The sequence below is a fragment of the Hippocampus zosterae genome, chromosome 1 (genome assembly GCF_025434085.1).
Source record: "Hippocampus zosterae strain Florida chromosome 1, ASM2543408v3, whole genome shotgun sequence".
Taxonomy (NCBI): Eukaryota; Metazoa; Chordata; class Actinopteri; order Syngnathiformes; family Syngnathidae; genus Hippocampus; species Hippocampus zosterae.
In genome coordinates, this window is record NC_067451.1 from 24,905,780 (window position 1) to 24,923,099 (window position 17,320).

Here is a 17,320-nt window from a genome sequence, read left to right on the forward strand (position 1 = left end):
CTCACTTGGCTTCACCAGAAATTAGAACAATGACAAAGATTAGAATCAAGAGGTCGGTGTTAAATTACTTATTTTTTTTACAAACTAATAAGGGGACATGTTGTGTCAGCCAGTGGTGGCTTTATGCAAACGCCATTTGTATGCCGTCTCAGAGTCTCCGGAAGTTTCCAATAGTCCCACATAAACCAACGAACTAAATCTGTTGCCCATCTCTTGAAAAAATCTTGAGTGGGAATCATAAAAGTCGCTAAATTTAATCGCTGAATTGGCACACCTGAGGAGCCGCTCGCTTCCCTGCAACACCGTCGCCATGGCAACAAATGCGCAGTCGGTATTTGCTTGAGACAGAGGCGCTCCCCGAAACAACAAGAGTGTGACAAGTGGATATTAAGTGTGCTGTAACTCTTGTCTTCTTTGTGTATTATGACTGAAGAATGTCTGACACCATTTAGACAACTGGGTATGACAAATGACACATTTTGTTGCTGTAAAACGCTGCTACTTGATTATCAGAACAGGACTCACAGTGACGCTGACCTGGGAGGAAAAAAAATACCGGTAAGTCATTTCAAAGGCTTGTCTAAGTGGCACAATTGGAACAACATGGTACATCTCATTTTTAGCCACCAAAGGAATGCTGCTTGTGTCTCTTCTACCTCGATATAGCCATCACAAAATGAAAGGGAAAAAAATGTGGGGGACATTATGTCCAATTAAAGGATGAGACCAACATCCCGCAGGCGTGTAGAAAACCCCCATTTATTTCTTTTAATTGAATTTCCATCTGTGCTATTTCGGTTTTATTCAATTCTACACTGCACTTTGTACTCATTACGACGCAAAGGGGAGAGTCAAGGGCATCTCATGTAATGAAGCGCAAGGTTTTCAAAGCTGCGCCTCGACATTGATCGGAAGCCTCTTGCGCATTATTATCGAAACGTTGCGACGCTTATTCCATCAAACAAGACAAAGTAGACATCCAACATGACTCATGTGCCACATAGACTGTATGACTATAATAGAGTCGGAATTACACAAACAATATTGGGCTTTGTCAGGGGATGTTATCATGTTTCTTTGAGTCAGGCAAATTACTGTCCTGCTACCTCATATTTCAAGTGTATATATACCAACTGAACACAGTCTATTTGTTTCGGCTGCTCTGTAATGAAACGCAACAGGCAGTGCAGGAGGCTGAGCTCCAAACAGAAGAGAAAAGACGAACATCAGATTCCTCTCATGCGATGTCGGTGTATCCCAGCATGTGAGGCCACTGGCTTTCTCAGCCATGTTGTTCCTCCGGCATCCCACATGAGAGCCAGTCGGCCGAGATCGCCGGAAGGAAACTGGAAGTCTCAATATTAAAGAGATGCCACAGGGTGTAGGGTTGAGCTTTGTGCAATAGTATTAGGCATGTGGGTGAAGGGCTGCTGAGAAGTTTTGGGCCTCAATCAAACTGATGTGGACACAGAAAAGAAAACTATTAATCGAAAAGCAGAAAATAGTTTCAGGTATTTTTATACTCTGATTGCAAAGATCAAGGTTTTCATCTGGGAACGTACACGTTGGATTACATTAAAACAGCCAGACAGGTCCCAGAGGATAGTTGCCATCATTTTTGTGTTTAAAAAAAAAACATGTCGACCAGTTTTAGGGGCAGCAAAAGCAGTGAAGCGATTCTTCAAAGCACAAAGTTGATTGTCAATGGCAGTTGATTCAGTAAAAACGAAGGCATTGACACAAGGGTGTATATTAATAGACCACAGTAAGACAGTAAGTTATTATTGGGCAATTACTAAAAGCGACTGTGTTTTTCTCACAATTTACAAAAATTGAACCCGCGTTTAAGTTGGGGGGGGGGGGTACCCACCATTGAAAAGCCACACGCTTTGAACACATTTAAATTTAAGAAAACAGATTATTTATTATTACACACAAAAATGAATGTACAGAAAAGATGTATGTATTGTAGTGTTGTAGTCCTATATTATTGGAGGGAAGCGGACAAGATACTCGGGGACACTGTCGCTGTTTGCCCCAAAGACAATGGCCTGCGGAATGGAGGATCTGTCCGCTCAAACACCGGCGTGAGGGCAGGGCCCCTTCGATGGCGTATCGCGGCTGCCAGTTAGTATGGCCATGGTGGCGACTGGGACATTCAGCTGACTGGTGCGTCACTCCGGTCGGTCTGCTCGAGGCGGTTGCTGGCCGGCCAAGGGAGGCAATATGGAGCAACATTTTTGGGCCATTGTTCAAAACGTGAAGTCCAACATGACTGATGTTCATTAGGAAGTGTGCGCACGGCCCCCTATAAGCAGCTCCTCTCCGGACTCCACCCCTGGTTCATTCAATTCACTGCAAATCATCTGAGTTACAGGGACAAAAAATATTTACATTACACAATATTTATATTTTAGGCCCGGTAGTCCAGTGGTTAGCATGTCGGCTTCACAGTGCAGAGGTACCGGGTTCGATTCCAGCTTCGGCCTCCCTGTGTGGAGTTTGCATGTTCTCCCCGGGCCGGCGTGGGTTTTCTCCGGGTGCTCCGGTTTCCTCGCTCATTCCAAAAACATGCGTGGCAGGCTGATTGAACACTCTAAATTGTCCCTAGGTGTGAGTGCGAATGGTTGTTCGTTTCTGTGTGCCCTGTGATTGGCTGGCAACTGATTCGGGGTGTCCCCCGCCTACTGCCCGAAGACAGCTGGGATAGGCTCCAGCACCCCCCGCGACCCTAGTGAGGATCAAGCGGCTCGGAAGATGAATGAATGAATGAATATTTATATTTTATATAGATATACAGTATATATACTGCATATAAACTAAATGTTATCATGTTTATAATACATTTAGTTGTAGTGTGTTATATGGGTTCATGCAGTTATGCATGGTGCACCAATAATATATTATGCATATAAAGAATTCATAGTATATTTTAAAATAAATAAAACAGGAAAATCATTTGGATTTTAGTAGCTCGCATGCTGAAAAGTTGTGTGCCCCACAAAACGAACTTCACAAACATAAAACAAAGAGAATTATACAGTGTTATAAAAACAACAGAGATTTGTCATACAACAGTCCATAAGCATGATACTATCACACAATAACAAATGTCACAGAGAGGCTCACAAAACTAGCATCATTGCTGCTGTGTTACAACTAGTTAAGCACCGGACATTTGAACACATACAGTGTAAAGCAACACCTGACCAAACTCACTGTACTCACAGGCATACATTCTTTATCCCGTGCGTAAAACAGCCAATATTACGCCAGCTTAATGAGTTTTCTTCTTTGAGAAAATACATTTGTATAGATTATACAAATGTCACCTGCTGGCCAAGGCGCACACAACAGTAGCTGCACGACCTATGAAAGCATTCAATTACATCTCTTTAATGCGTTGAATTTCATTTGTTATCAATTTACAGTTATCTCTGAAAATGTTGGAAGGGGTAGGTGTGGTCTAAAGAGGTAGGGCGTGTTTTGAAGGACAATTCTGGAAACCTATACTAATACCCTTTATACTTTGTTGTTAAAGCATTCTCCCTCATTGTTTAGCTACAGTCTTAGCAGTATATGCATGAGGACAATCTCATTATAAGTCAGAATTTTCATTAAAACCCTGGAGAACCCACGGGGTCAAATTTGGCCCCTATAAATTCTGCTACTCAAATGCTACCCTTAAATCTCAAAGGGTCAAATTTGGCCCAAATTCTAAATTAGAATTAAAGCATCGAATATTTGAAAAATCATACCGGTATATTTTGGTGTTCAGTGAACATACAGCAGTCATTTAATGTATAATTCATAATTTTCCAAAGAAGAAAAGGGTTCTTGGGTTCTCCAGGGTTAAGTGGGTATAGAAGCAATTATAGTTGGCTGCGAAAATTGTCACAAATATACACATTTGCAAGCGGGTACAGTATTAGTTATGTTACGAAGGAATATAATAGCACCCCAAAAGCCAATTCCATTCTGATGGTACATGGACTGTATACACCCTTTGACAAACAGAGCCGCAACATGTTGATGAGTTGTTCTAATTAGATACAGCAGCTGATGAAGACACAAGAGAAGAGCTGCAGTTTGTATTCCTGGTAAAAACCCCACTCTTCTCATAACTCACCCTCCCCATCAGACCAATTACCATCCCCACCCCTCCAGCCGAGTACAAGAAGCTAATTTATCCATCTAAGTTTTGCTCTAAATACTTCGGCATCAACAATGAATGGAATGGAATGCTAATCGGCATTGCAACACAACAGAATGCAACTTTCAAAACACAAAAGGTTGCAATTTGAAGGGCGGGGGGGTCGGTCGGTTATTTAAACTTTGTGCATTATTCATTGTCAGAGATTTTCTCGGACAAAGTTAAAGAAACGACTCGGCACACAGGAAAATTGTCTTCAATATCGGCGGAAGCGGACCTCTGAGAGCGAACGACGATTAGTTGCTCCGCTATCACACTCGAGCTCCCTTCCCGCCAATTCAGACTTTTATTGTAACATACAATGAAAACACTGCCCCCGATATTTGCATACCGCACCCCCGGTCCGGCCCCTCGGTAGTGATTGGTTACCTGTTTTAAACATTGAATCACCAGTATCTTGGCGCCTTTTCTATCTGGTCTACATTGAATTAACATGTTGCAGACTTTGTGGATGGCCTGGGCGCGACGGGTGTTCTCAACTCATGTTTTGTTGTTCAACCGCTGTTCCCGAATTATTCATTTCCCTTTTGTGACCGAGTTTCGCCCTCTCCCCCGTGATCGCCCACCTGTATTGACGTGCTAATTGTGGACTTCAACAGCCCTCCGGCTTTGTGCACAGGAATTTGGGGGTGCTGGATACGCACCCAAATGTTTAGATGTGCCCAGATTAAATGAAGCTTTAAACATGATACAATTTTGCTCATAGATTCCTCTAACATTCATTCATCCATCTATCCATTTTCTACACAGGGTCGCGGGGAGTTGTTGGAGCCTGTCCCAGCTAATTTTGAGCGGAAGCCAGACTACACCCTGAGCTGGTCGCCAGTGAGTCGCAGGACACATAGAGACAAACAACCATTCACACTCACACCCACACAACGCCACTGAGTGGGAATTGATCTCCTGGTTCCTGCACACAAGTACAGTAAAGCATGTGTACCACTACACCACCACCGACTTTGCAGTCTGACTTACTGACTTATTTTCACACCACATTTGTTTGTCCGAATTTTGCTGTCGCAGTGAATGCTTAGAAGACCGCAAGTCAAATTGTTTAGAGAAGAGAAGGAAACCTTTATTAGTAAGGTAACAATTCAAACTGAAGTCAATAAATACCAGTAGTGTCTTTTTTTAAATTAATGTATGGTTCACTTGCATATGTTTTAGTCTATCCTATGACACCAAAATCCATGTATAATAAATTTGATATTGTTTATCGTAATAGAGATTAATGAATTGCCTTTGTTTGTTCAAGACATGTAGGAAGAAGACCTTGAAAAAAATAATTGCAGATTAAATCGTAATCCCAATATAGGGGGAAACAATATGACATTATTTTTCAACATTGTTCAGCCTGACAAATACAACAAGTGGTCAACTTTGGGGAGTCACTAAGGATAGCACAAGTTAAAAAAAAATCCACAGACTCCATACTGCCTTTGTTTCAAACTGTTGTGAATCATGTGTCAGGGTCTAAGAATGCATGATTAATCAGAAGCATATTTAACTCAAAAGAACCCCCCCCCCCCCCCCCACCCACACCTGCCTCCCAATAAATAAATAAATAAATAAAATGAGCCAATACTAGAATACATTCATGAAAAAAAACTACAATCAGGAAGATTTCTTCACCCTGTCCTGCTTCTGGTAGCCTTGTATTCGATGCATTTACATCACACATTTGCCATAAAAAGGAAAACCAGCTGGGGCATTTTTGTTGTTTGTCATGGTGAGCATCCCGGGCGTTTGTGTGGAAAATAGGACAAGTGTTGAGAACAACTTCAGTCATATTACAGATACATTACAGCAATGTACTTTCGCATTTGGGTTTGTGAGGAAAAGGCTTCTACAGCTAATTAGGTTGTGGGAAAGCGACACAAATGGCTAATTGCCATAAAAATGTGCATTCAAGTCAACACAGCTACGGTTGTAAAATGGTGTTGTAATTTAATAGAAAAAATAAAAAAGGAAACTTACCAAAGCACACCTGCTACTTGTGAGCAGATAATAATGTCTTTAGATGGGATGGAGCAGCACTTGGGTGGCTCTGTACTCAAGTATAAGTATACTTAGTAGGGCCCAAGCAATTAATTGGAAAGCCGATTTATTTTGCTGATATTAGCTTTTGAAAATCTGCAAAAATGGGCAAGAAATGTTGATTGTTTTTTGTAAACACAGTAACACATTACAATAGTATTTCAAAACAGTCATATTTTCTGCAGAAAATCCAAATCTTTAGAGATATAGTGTATATTTATTGTTAATTAATCAGCCTTTTATTCAGGCATCAGAATTTTATTCTGCCAAATATCGGCATTGGCCTCATTAAATCCAGATTGGTTTTTGTTCTTCCCTTGATAGTATGGTTCGGTACTCCAGCTTCCTTCCACATTCCAAAAACATGCATATTATGGCCTTGTTAAACTTCACGACGGCCATACCGTCAGCCTAATGAATATTATTCTGTCTTGAACAGGGCGAGATGTCACATGAGCCATGATCCGCATGTGCTTTGTTTCTTTGTTCTGAAACGGGGGAGGAAAAAAAAAAGTATGGGACCCGTTCCTGAATGGTGGGAAGAGGGTTGTATGGACTGTGTCTGTTCTCCAAAAAGAACTTCAGGTCGTGAAATTACCAGGTTTGCAAACCAGCTACGAGCTTTGCAGTTCGTAAACCTATACCATGAGTTGAAAGGTTACGTATATTCTCCAATAGTTCCACTTTTGCCCAAGTCACTTTTTAAATACTGTATACCATATTGTGTGTCTTCCTATTGGTCGATGCCAAAGAACAATCGATGGATGACATAGGACATATCACACTATGTGGCGAGACAAACAAAAATTCTGATATGACACACTTTCCTCGTTGTGGTCGTGCGGCGTCTGGGCTCGTTGTGTGTCTCACACTACATGTCCTACGACGCATCAAGAGTAAGCGACATGTCTGTCAGATCAAAACTGGGCTACACCAAAACTGGTGCAGTCTGCTGTCCGCCTTAGGGTCAATTTATACAATAAATTGCTCGTAGCCATCTGTATGTGAGTGTAGAGGGTTACTGTATTTGTATTTACTGACTACAGCCTAAATTCCTTTTGGGATAGACTCCAGCTCACTCCACAACCTTAATCGGACAAGCACTTTAGAAAATGGATGGTTGCGTGGAAAATTGTTTTGAAATCCCAACAGCATTTGTACTTTGACCAGCCTCCCGAATTCAAAGGTTGTAGTAGCGGACGTTTAGTGCTTTCATTTACTTTCATGATTTATCTTTTCTACTGTTAACGTTCTCATACACGCGGCCGTGAGTGGTGTAAGCGATGCGACTCAATTGCTGGTGGAGGAAGACGCACAAAAACAAATCATCAGCCTGTCCAGCCAGCCTTCCAACACGCTCCCTTCTGACCTTTCCCTCAGTAGCCCGTTTAACTTGTGTCACATATATTCATGTTTATCAGTAAATTTGACCTTTGTGCTAAAGTTAGCATGTCCATGTATCCGGGCCGGCATTTTAAATACAGTACCTCACACGTCAGGTTAAGTGTGAGTGTGTGGCACAGTTGCTTGGAGGGATCCGGGCATGCCCATCTTGTCACAGGACAAACGTACACAGAGGGAAAATAAACACGGTCGATGTGCTGTATTTTTTGGTCTTGTTGAAGGAGTGACTTGTTGTGTGTTTGTTGTAGTGTTCTTTGACAATGTGTAGCACTTGGAGTAAAGGTCAGTTATACAAGTTTTACTGCTTTAAAATGTCTTGTGCTTGTTTTAGAGTCAGAGTGGTTAGTCCATCTTTTAAAAGCACTAAATAATTGAAAGTTTGTGACTTGGGATCTGCTGTATTTGGGATCAGTTAGAACAGGTCGCCAATTCTCAGGGCATAATTATATTCACAAAACGTTTAAAAATATTATTGTATTTTGGATCTATGGAAGTAATTCAATTTTTGTTGTGATCCAGACACAGATATTCTTGCTCAGGTTTTGATGTTTGTGAGTTTACAAAATATAACATACAGCAGGGGTGCCCATTAGGTCGATCCTGATCTACCGGTAGATCTAATACAGGTCCCAAGTAGATGCGAGGAGTGTCGAGGAGAAAAAAAACAAAACAACCAGTTGTGTGTCTTTGTACATGTTAGTAATATATTTTTTTGTGTTAATGTACGCTGCACCGTAATCATCCTATCAGTCTCATTTTCACAAAAAAATGTTTTAAAAATAAAGCAGGTAAATCTTGAATTTACGATGGCGCGTGATTACGTCACCGGAATTTGTTAGCGCTCAGCAGTCTGCAATTGCAGCTTGTGATCAGAGTTGTTGCGGTCTATCTTTTATCGTCATTATTCTCATTCAGAGTTTGCTTTGTGTACAATTCACCGAAGGCACGGGCAAAGAATAGGAATCTAGTAGGGCCCAGGGAAGCACTTCAAAATGGTACGTGTGAGCTACAATAGTTAAACAGGCTGCAAAAGTGCATTGCATGCCTCAGTTTCAGGCTGTTTCTCATCATGGCGTGCATGCGTGCGTGTGTGTGTGTGTGCGCGTGCGTGTGCGTACTGGTAATGGTAGATCCCGGGAGGTTAGTTGATCGAAAAGTAGATCTTTTAAAAAAAAGTAGGTCCAAAAAGTGTGGGCACCCCTGGCATTGAGTATGAGTATTCCTGCTCCCTCTCTATTAGTCATCATATTAAGATTAAGATATCCTTTATTTGTCCCACACTGGGGAAATTTACAGTCTACAGCAGCAAATTTGGGGGGTAGAAAGAAGAAAAATGAAGTGTTTGTAAGCACAAAAATAAATGTATATGTATATAAAAAAAATAATAACAATTCCTCGTCTCACCCCCCCTCAGGTGGTGTCCGTCCCTCATTCAGCTCGGGTCCTCTACCAGAGGCCAGGAAGCTTGAGGGTTCTGCGCAGTATCCTTGCTGTTCCCAGCACTGCACATTTCTGGACTGAGATGTCCGATGTTGTTCCCGGGATCTGTTGCAACCACTCATCTAGTTTGGGGGTCACTGCCCCGAGTGCTCCGACCACCACAGGCACGACTGTCACCTTTACCTTCCAGGCTCTCTCCAGCTCCTCTCTGAGCCCTTGGTATTTCTCGAGTTTCTCATGTTCCTTCTTCCTGATGTTTCCATCACTTGGGACCGCTACATCCACTACAACGGCTTTCCTCTGCCCTTTATCTATGATCACGATATCTGGTTGGTTCGCCATTACCATCCTGTCAGTCTGGATCTGGAAGTCCCACAGCATCTTCGCTCTGTCATTCTCCATCACCTTCGGAGGTGTTTCCCATTTTGACCTTGGGGTTTCCAGTCCATACTCCGCACAGATGTTTCGGTAGACTATGCCAGCCACCTGGTTATGGCGTTCCATGTAGGCTTTTCCCTGCCAGCACCCTGCAGTTATGTGTTGGATCGTCTCAGGTGCCTCTTTGCACAACCTACACCTTGGGTCTTGTCTGGTGTGGTATATCTGGGCCTCGATGGCTCTGGTGCTCAAGGCCTGCTCCTGAGCAGCCAGAATGAGTGCCTCTGTGCTGTCCTTCAGGCCAGCCCTCTCTAGCCACTGATAGGACTTCTTGAGATCAGCCACTTCAGTTATGGTCCGGTGGTACATCCCGTGTAGGGGCTTGTCCTCCCATGATTGTCCCTCTTCCAGCGCCTCATCTTCTGTTCCCCATTGTCTGAGACATTCTCTGAGTACGTCATCCGTTGGAGCCTTCTTGATGTATTCATGGAGCTTGGATGTTTCATCCTGGACAGTGGCTCTCACACTCACTAGTCCCTGGCCTCCTTCCTTTCGGCTTGCGTACAGTCTCAGGGTGCTGGATTTGGGATGAAACCCTCCATGCATGGTTAGGAGCTTTCGGGTCTTAACGTCCGTGGTCTGAATCTCTTCCTTTGGCCATCTTATTATTCCTGCAGGGTATCTGATCACTGGCAGGGCATAGCTGTTTATTGCCCGGGTCTTATTCTTGCCATTGAGCTGGCTTCTTAGGACTTGCCTCACTCGCTGGAGGTATTTGGCCGTAGCCGCTTTCCTTGTTGCCAGTTCGAGGTTACCATTGGCTTGTGGTATACCAAGGTACTTGTAGCTGTCCTCAATGTCTGCTATTGTTCCTTCAGGGAGTGAGACCCCTTCAGTGCGGACTACCTTTCCTCTCTTAGTCACCATCCGACTACATTTCTCAAGCCCGAATGACATCCCGATGTCGCTGCTGTAGATCCTGGTTGTGTGGATCAGGGAATCTATGTCCCTTTCGCTCTTGGCATACAGCTTTATGTCATCCATTAGAGGAGGTGACTGATTGTAGCTCCATTTCTGAGGCGGTATCCATAGCCTGTCTTGGTGATTACTTGGCTTAGGGGGTTCAGTCCTATGCAGAACAGCAGTGGGGAGAGTGCATCGCCTTGGTATATGCCACATTTGATGGACACCTGGGTAAGTGGCTTGCCATTGGCTTCAAGTGTGGTTTTCCACATCCTCAACGAGTTCGCAACGAAGGCTCTTAGGGTCCTGTTCACCTTATACAACTCCAAGCATTCAGTGATCCATGTATGTGGCATCGAGTCATAGGCTTTCTTGTAATCAATCCATGCTGTGCACAGGTTGGTACGTCGGGACCTGCAGTCTTGTGCGACTGTTCTGTCAACCAGGAGCTGACGTTTGGCTCCTCTGGTATCTCTACCAATGCCCTTCTGCGCTTCGTTCATGTATTGATCCATGTGTCCACTTATCTTAGCCGCAATGATGCCTGACATGAGCTTCCATGTTGTGGAGAGACAGGTTATTGGCCGATAGTTGGATGGGGCTGCACCCTTCGAGGGATCCTTCATGATCAGGATCGTTCGCCCTTCGGTTAGCCATTCTGGGTGAGTCCCATCCCTCAGCAGCTGGTTCATTTGTACTGCTAGGCGCTCATGGAGTGCTGTGAGTTTCTTTAGCCAGTAGGTGTGGACCATGTCCGGGCATGGTGCTGTCCAGTTCTTCATATTTGAGACTCTTTCCTGTATGTCTGCCACTGTTATGGTAACTGGGTTCTGTTCAGGGAGGTTGCTGTGCTCCTCTCTCAGGGTCACCAGCCATTATTGTGCACTGCTGTTATGTGCAACCTCCTCTCATATGCCTTTCCAGTACCTTTCAGTTTCCAGTCTTGGTGGGTCAGCTCTGTTGTTAGGACCCTGCCACTGAGCGTACATTTTCGCAGGTTGTGTTGCGAACAGCCTGTTTATTCGTCTCGCCTCATTCTCTTTCGTGTAGCGCTTTAGGCGACTGGACAAGGCTTGGAGCCTTTGTTTGGCAGTTTCGAGTGCTTCAGGTATGGTCATCTGGATGTACCTCTCGGGTATCGGCCTTTTCATCACACCTCTCTGGGCCTCCGACAATTGACTCACATCTTTCCGGGCCGCCTTGATCTTAGCCTCCAACCGTCTTTTCCAACGTGGGTAACGTATATCATGGCTTCCATGGTTGCTCTTATAGCCCAGAGTCTCCAGGATCACTGATGCTGAAGCGTATATCAGCTCATTGGTTTCTGTGATCGTTACGGTAGGGATCGCCCTCAGTGCTGCATTCACACTGTCTACGAGACTTTCAGATGGTACTTCACATAGCCGTTGTAATCGGTTTCTAGGTTGCCCAGCTTTCATTCTCGCCATGATCTTAGCTTTCAGGTCAGTTGCTGCCTCGCTCAGCATTTCATTCATTGGGGCTCGCCACCCAATCTCATCATCTGCATTCATTGGGGCTTGCCTCCCAATCTCTTGTATGACCTCCTCCTCTGATCTGGCAGCCTGGGGCCCTTCACCATGGAACCTGCGTTGTACCTCATCAATCTCAAGTTGTGACAGCAGTTGCCGTTTGTGGATGTTGGAACACTGAGTTACTAGTTGTTTCGTGGTCAACCGTGACTGTGGGTTTCAAAGTAACCATTTAGCCCACATTCTCTGCATGTAACCCCTCTGACTGTGGTTTCTTGAGCAGTAGCATTCCAACAGAGCCACGTTATCGCATCTCGCCCATCTCCGCTTTGTTCCAGTAGCCCATTTTTCATCATGGTGCTCTGGTTCCCCAGCACCTGACGCAGACCTTGTTTGCCCGGGCGACCTCTGAGCCGGCATGTCATTCATTTTACTGTCTCTCATCATTGTATGAGGTAGGCATGAGCGTGAAGGATCTTGTCCGAGGACCCACACTGGATGGTGTTATGTGCTCATTTTTTGCCCCAAGCGGGATTCGAACCACCGTCTCCCAAACCGATGCCAACTGAGCTATCCAGCCACATATATATAAGTTTAAGTAAATCACGGGGGGTGGAAAAAAAAAGCCAAAAGATGAACAAACCTAAACAGATGTAATGATGACAGCATGTAGTTATTGTCATTCCTCTGGCTCTTTGCAAGCCCGGCGTCAGTGACGTGCGTGTTTGGGATTCACAAGAGATTCTTCCGCTACGTGAATGGCATGCCGAGCCAATATTGTGCTTGTGTGACATTGTAATCTTCCAATGATTTGGCTGTCTGACTCATCACTTGTGTGTCTCTCCCTGTCAAAACCTTTTCTTGTGGATGGGCTGCGTTCTTGGCAGCCTGGCTGGCTGTACAAATTGAATGGATGTGTAATGCATGAAGACGGATGGTTAGCTCAGTTGGGACTCCCCCCCCCCCCCTTTCATTTTATGCCGGCGGCTGCAACAACCTGGGAATTTGTATCTGTATATATATCAATGCAGCTCTGACCCTCCAATTTTCAGTTATACACTTTTGTAATACACGAGAGTATTTTCATTCATTCATTCATTATTCGGTCTGCTTTATCCTCACAAGGGTTGCTGGGGCTGCTGGAACCTATCCCAACCATCTTCGGGCTCGCCAATCGCAGGGCACACAGAGACGAACAAACATTCATGCTCACATTCACACCTAGTGACAATTTAGAGTGCTCCATTAGCCTGCCATTCATGTTCCTATCATGTTTGGACTGTGGCAGGAAACCGGAGTACTCGGAGAAAACCCAGGCAGGCACGGGGAGAACAAACTGCACACAGGAAGGCTGGAGCCGGAATCGAACCCTGCACCTCTGCACTGTGAGGTGGTTATACTAACCAGCCACCCCCAACCACAAATATTAAGTGTAATTAATGAATACAGTCAGTCATTTTCGATTCTTTTCATTAAAACTCGTTACAAATTCAACACAGACATTTAAATGACCGAGGAAAATGCCTAATAGTCACACAAAATCTGAGAAATGGAGTTTGAATTTGCTTCAAGTGTCAAGAAACACTTCAGTGTCCCTCAGATTTCGGTTCAGAGAGCATCAGTAATGGTTTATCATATTCTGTGATTGTTACATATTCAAAATCCTACCAAAAGGAGAGCAGAGGTCTCAGATCAGATTGTTTTCGACCTGAGAGACTCCACTATTGAATCACGGATGGGGGACATGATGATAAAAGTATCGCTGGTATGTGGATTAAGGGGGAAGAGTGGATTTTTTACTAGAATCTTATCAAAAGAACCCACACAGCAACACTGTTCCTGGTCTCAATATAAGTGACTTTTGAAATTTTCAAGGATAGTATGTCGAGGTGATAAACAGCACAGACTGCTGTACAAAGCTTTTTGTATAACTGAAGAGACTGGGAGTGATGATAAGGATGAGGATGCTGGAGCCACGGGCCAAACGAATCTGTGTATAATTCGTTCTTTCGTTTTTCAACTGCCAATCGAAAACAAAAAATTAAAAAAGAGACTGATAATTTTCATTCATTCATTCATCTTCCGAGCCGCTTGATCCTCACTAGGATCGCGGGGGGTGCTGGAGCCTATCCCAGCTGTCTTCGGGCAGTAGGCGGGGGACACCCTGAATCGGTTGCCAGCCAATCGCAGGGCACACAGAAGCGAACAACCATTCGCACTCACACTCACACCTAGGGACAATCTAGAGTGTTCAATCAGCCTGCCATGCATATTTTTGGAATGTGGGAGGAAACCGGAGCACCCGGAGAAAACCCACGCAGGCCCGAGGAGAACATGCAAACTCCACACAGGGAGGCCGGAGCTGGAATTGAACCCAGTACCTCTGCACTGTGAAGCCGGCGTGCTAACCACTTGGCTACCGGGCCGCCCACTGATAATTTTGTTTTTCGTTTTCTTAATCCAACATGAAAAATGAATATATGCCTGTTTTATCATATTTCGATTTTAGGCTCAGATCAAAAATCCAAAACGGAAAAACGGGCCACTTGACTGAATTAGATTTTTATATTTAATTGTTTGTATTTACGTGACCCGGAGGTTCTGTAGGCTAATGAGAATTACCAGCATACTACAAGAGGTACCTATCGCAACCATGGAGCATAGCTATGTCTTGTTGTTTCGAGGATCCAAGCGTGTCAGCCTGAAGGAGGAGGACATGAATGCTGACAAAATCAGCAGAATTTTCCAGGTACATATTTTGACAAATAACTTATTTGTGAAATTGCACCCATGTTGAACCGCTCATCGCACCTCAACATGCTTTTGAGATGTGTCGACTGATTCACAGCAGCCATTTTGGCACTTGTGGTGACTCAAGTTACACAGCTTTAGCTGTAATTGCTAACCTTAATGCTCAACGTATAAAGAATAAATGAAGTGAAATCTCAACAGTGGAAAACCTGAAAGTACATCTCAAATTTTGGACATGAAGCTTTCATTTCATCAACATGATTAACTGTCTGTGTTGCTTTTTGCACCCTTTTTGGGTGATGGTAAGACAAAGAAGAAGAGCTACAATGGATCTGAAAAGCTTCCTGACCTAACATTTAATCAAAGGCATTTGCTTTCGATATCGATCACATGTCAATTGCCAAACATACTGATTGTACATTCTCAACTTAAAATAACCTATGAAATATTTCCGTGCACCCCCCTCCCTGTAATGTGCTCGCATACACCCTAGTTGTAGATATGATAATTCTCCCCCAGTGGCCAAAGAAACAATATCAATGACTTCCCAGCATACAAATGGCATGGTTAAAAATGTTAAATGGGATCATTCGGATTAAATGGATGAAGCCTGGTTCAGTTAGATTTGAGGAAAATCAAATACATGAGGCTATAACTTCAGTTTAGTGGAATGCCCCAAAAGTGTTCGAATTTGAAATTCAAACAATGTTTAATGGAAACAATATGCCTCAAAATTTAAAAAAAATACTTCAGTTCAAGCCCGTCTCTTTTGGACACACTTTCTAATTGCTGCAGTGCCGAGGAAAAGCCTCACACACACACAAACACAAACACACACACACACACACACACACACACATACATCACATAGAGAGAGAGAGAGAGAGAGAGAGAGAGAGAGAGAGAGAGAGAGAGAGAGAGAGAGAGAGAGAGAGAGAGAGAGAGAGAGAGAGAGAGAGAAGGGTGACTTTGCTGATATTTGGTCTAGTGAAACCTCTGCCGTGGTCTTTTGTGTCTTCCACCATATTTAGTCTAGCCTAAATATATATATATATATATATATATATATATATATATATATATATATATATATATATATATATATATATATATATATACTGTATACATACATATATGACATTTGTACCTGAAAGTTGTTCTTTGTGGTAATTGGTTATTATGACATACTTAGATGGAGTTCGATCGGTGCAAAAGGCCTTTCCTTGTTTCCTTTTTAATCTACCGTATATACTGTATGTGTGCATATCAACAAGCAGGCACTGAGGGCAAGCCAATGTCAGACCTCCTAAAAGCAAAGCAGCTACACGACACCGCCAGTCAGAAGTGTCGACGAGCAGCTGCAGCCGCCGACCTGGCAGGAACACAACGCCTCACCTCGTTTTTAATTCCATAGCTGTTTCCGTCTCTACCTTCCTCCTCGTTTTCATCCTCATTTGCCCTCTCACGTCTGCGTGGGTCAGAGAATAGAATCATGTCCGGTGGTTGAGGAGAAGCGTAGTAGTCATATCTAAGTTTAGCTGAGAGGCTACAGCTCGGAATAACCAAGGGATCCGTTTCATTAATTCATCCAATATACAGTGCATGTAAAAGTTAGTCACATCATTTCACTTTTTCCGCATGTTACGTTTCAGTGTCATTCTAAAATGGTAACATGACGCCTGGCAATCATGCAAAAGAGTTCACTCTTTGTCTCATCGGACCAGAGCATTTTCTTTCTCATGGTCTGAGAGTCCTTTACGTAACTTTTGGCAAACTCCAGGTGGGCTATACATGTACTGTGTGTGTGTGTGTGTATGTGTGCGTGTCTATTCTATAAATAGAAACAGAAATGTGAAGATAACTCAACTCAAATGTATTTACACTTTAACAAGCCAACAATTTTGAAGAGCAAATCCTTAAATTTTAAACATACATTTCATAAAAGAAAAAATATATACAGTATTACACAAATTTTAACACTAAGAGTATATTTTTTACTACGGAAAAATAACCAAAATTAATCATGTTCTTTGTTAACATGGGTTAAAGTAGCAGACAAAATATGTTTGGATTCTTTTTGCAATCGGAAAAATAATGGGTGGGTGGGGGGGCTTGTTATTGTTTTTGGTGTGAATTAAGAAAAAGAAGCTTTTCCTTCCACAAAATTTCAGACATTGAGGCAGTTCAGTGTGGTATTATGTCACTGCAATAGAAAAAGCATTCATCCCAAAATCTTTTACGCTTTCTTTTCATCCAAAACGAACACAAAAAATATATTTGGGTTAGAAATGAAGAACAATAACCAGATTTATAATATTGCTCACATTTGGAATACGTTGGCACTTTTGCGTTACGGTCATTTTTAGGAACCTCAGCTGGATCATTACATATCATAACTTTAAATGAGGAGCCGGCAGCTCTTCGGGGGATGCCACTTACCAAATTTAAAGAGATATATCCAATTCTATTTTAACACGCCAGTCTCACTGAAGATGTGAAGAAGAAGACTGTGAAATGCTGCCGGCTAAAGGTAAATTTGCTGCGTCTGTCACGTCCCGTGTTTGCCAGCAGGGGGGCAGACTTTTCCTGCCTACCGCCGACACACCTGTCACCCATTAAGGACTGATTACACAGGGTTTATCTT

The 17,320-nt window shown here is 43.3% G+C and overlaps 1 protein-coding gene across 2 annotated transcripts in view; it reads left to right on the forward strand.

Annotated features, from left to right (window-relative positions):
- The first annotated feature begins 7,904 nt into the window (after positions 1–7,904).
- The window catches only part of glra4a (glycine receptor, alpha 4a), an 81,262-nt gene continuing 71,846 nt past the window's right edge, over positions 7,905–17,320 (forward strand). The window contains exons 1-2 of one of the 2 annotated variants that reach the window (XM_052074949.1): positions 7,905–7,936; positions 14,524–14,674. In XM_052074949.1, coding sequence (XP_051930909.1) covers positions 14,646–14,674 — 29 coding nt within the window. In that variant the 5' untranslated portion in view covers positions 7,905–7,936; positions 14,524–14,645. Of the gene's footprint in view, positions 7,937–14,361; positions 14,675–17,320 lie in introns of those variants that run through there. The other variant, XM_052074948.1, reaches the window with a different exon arrangement.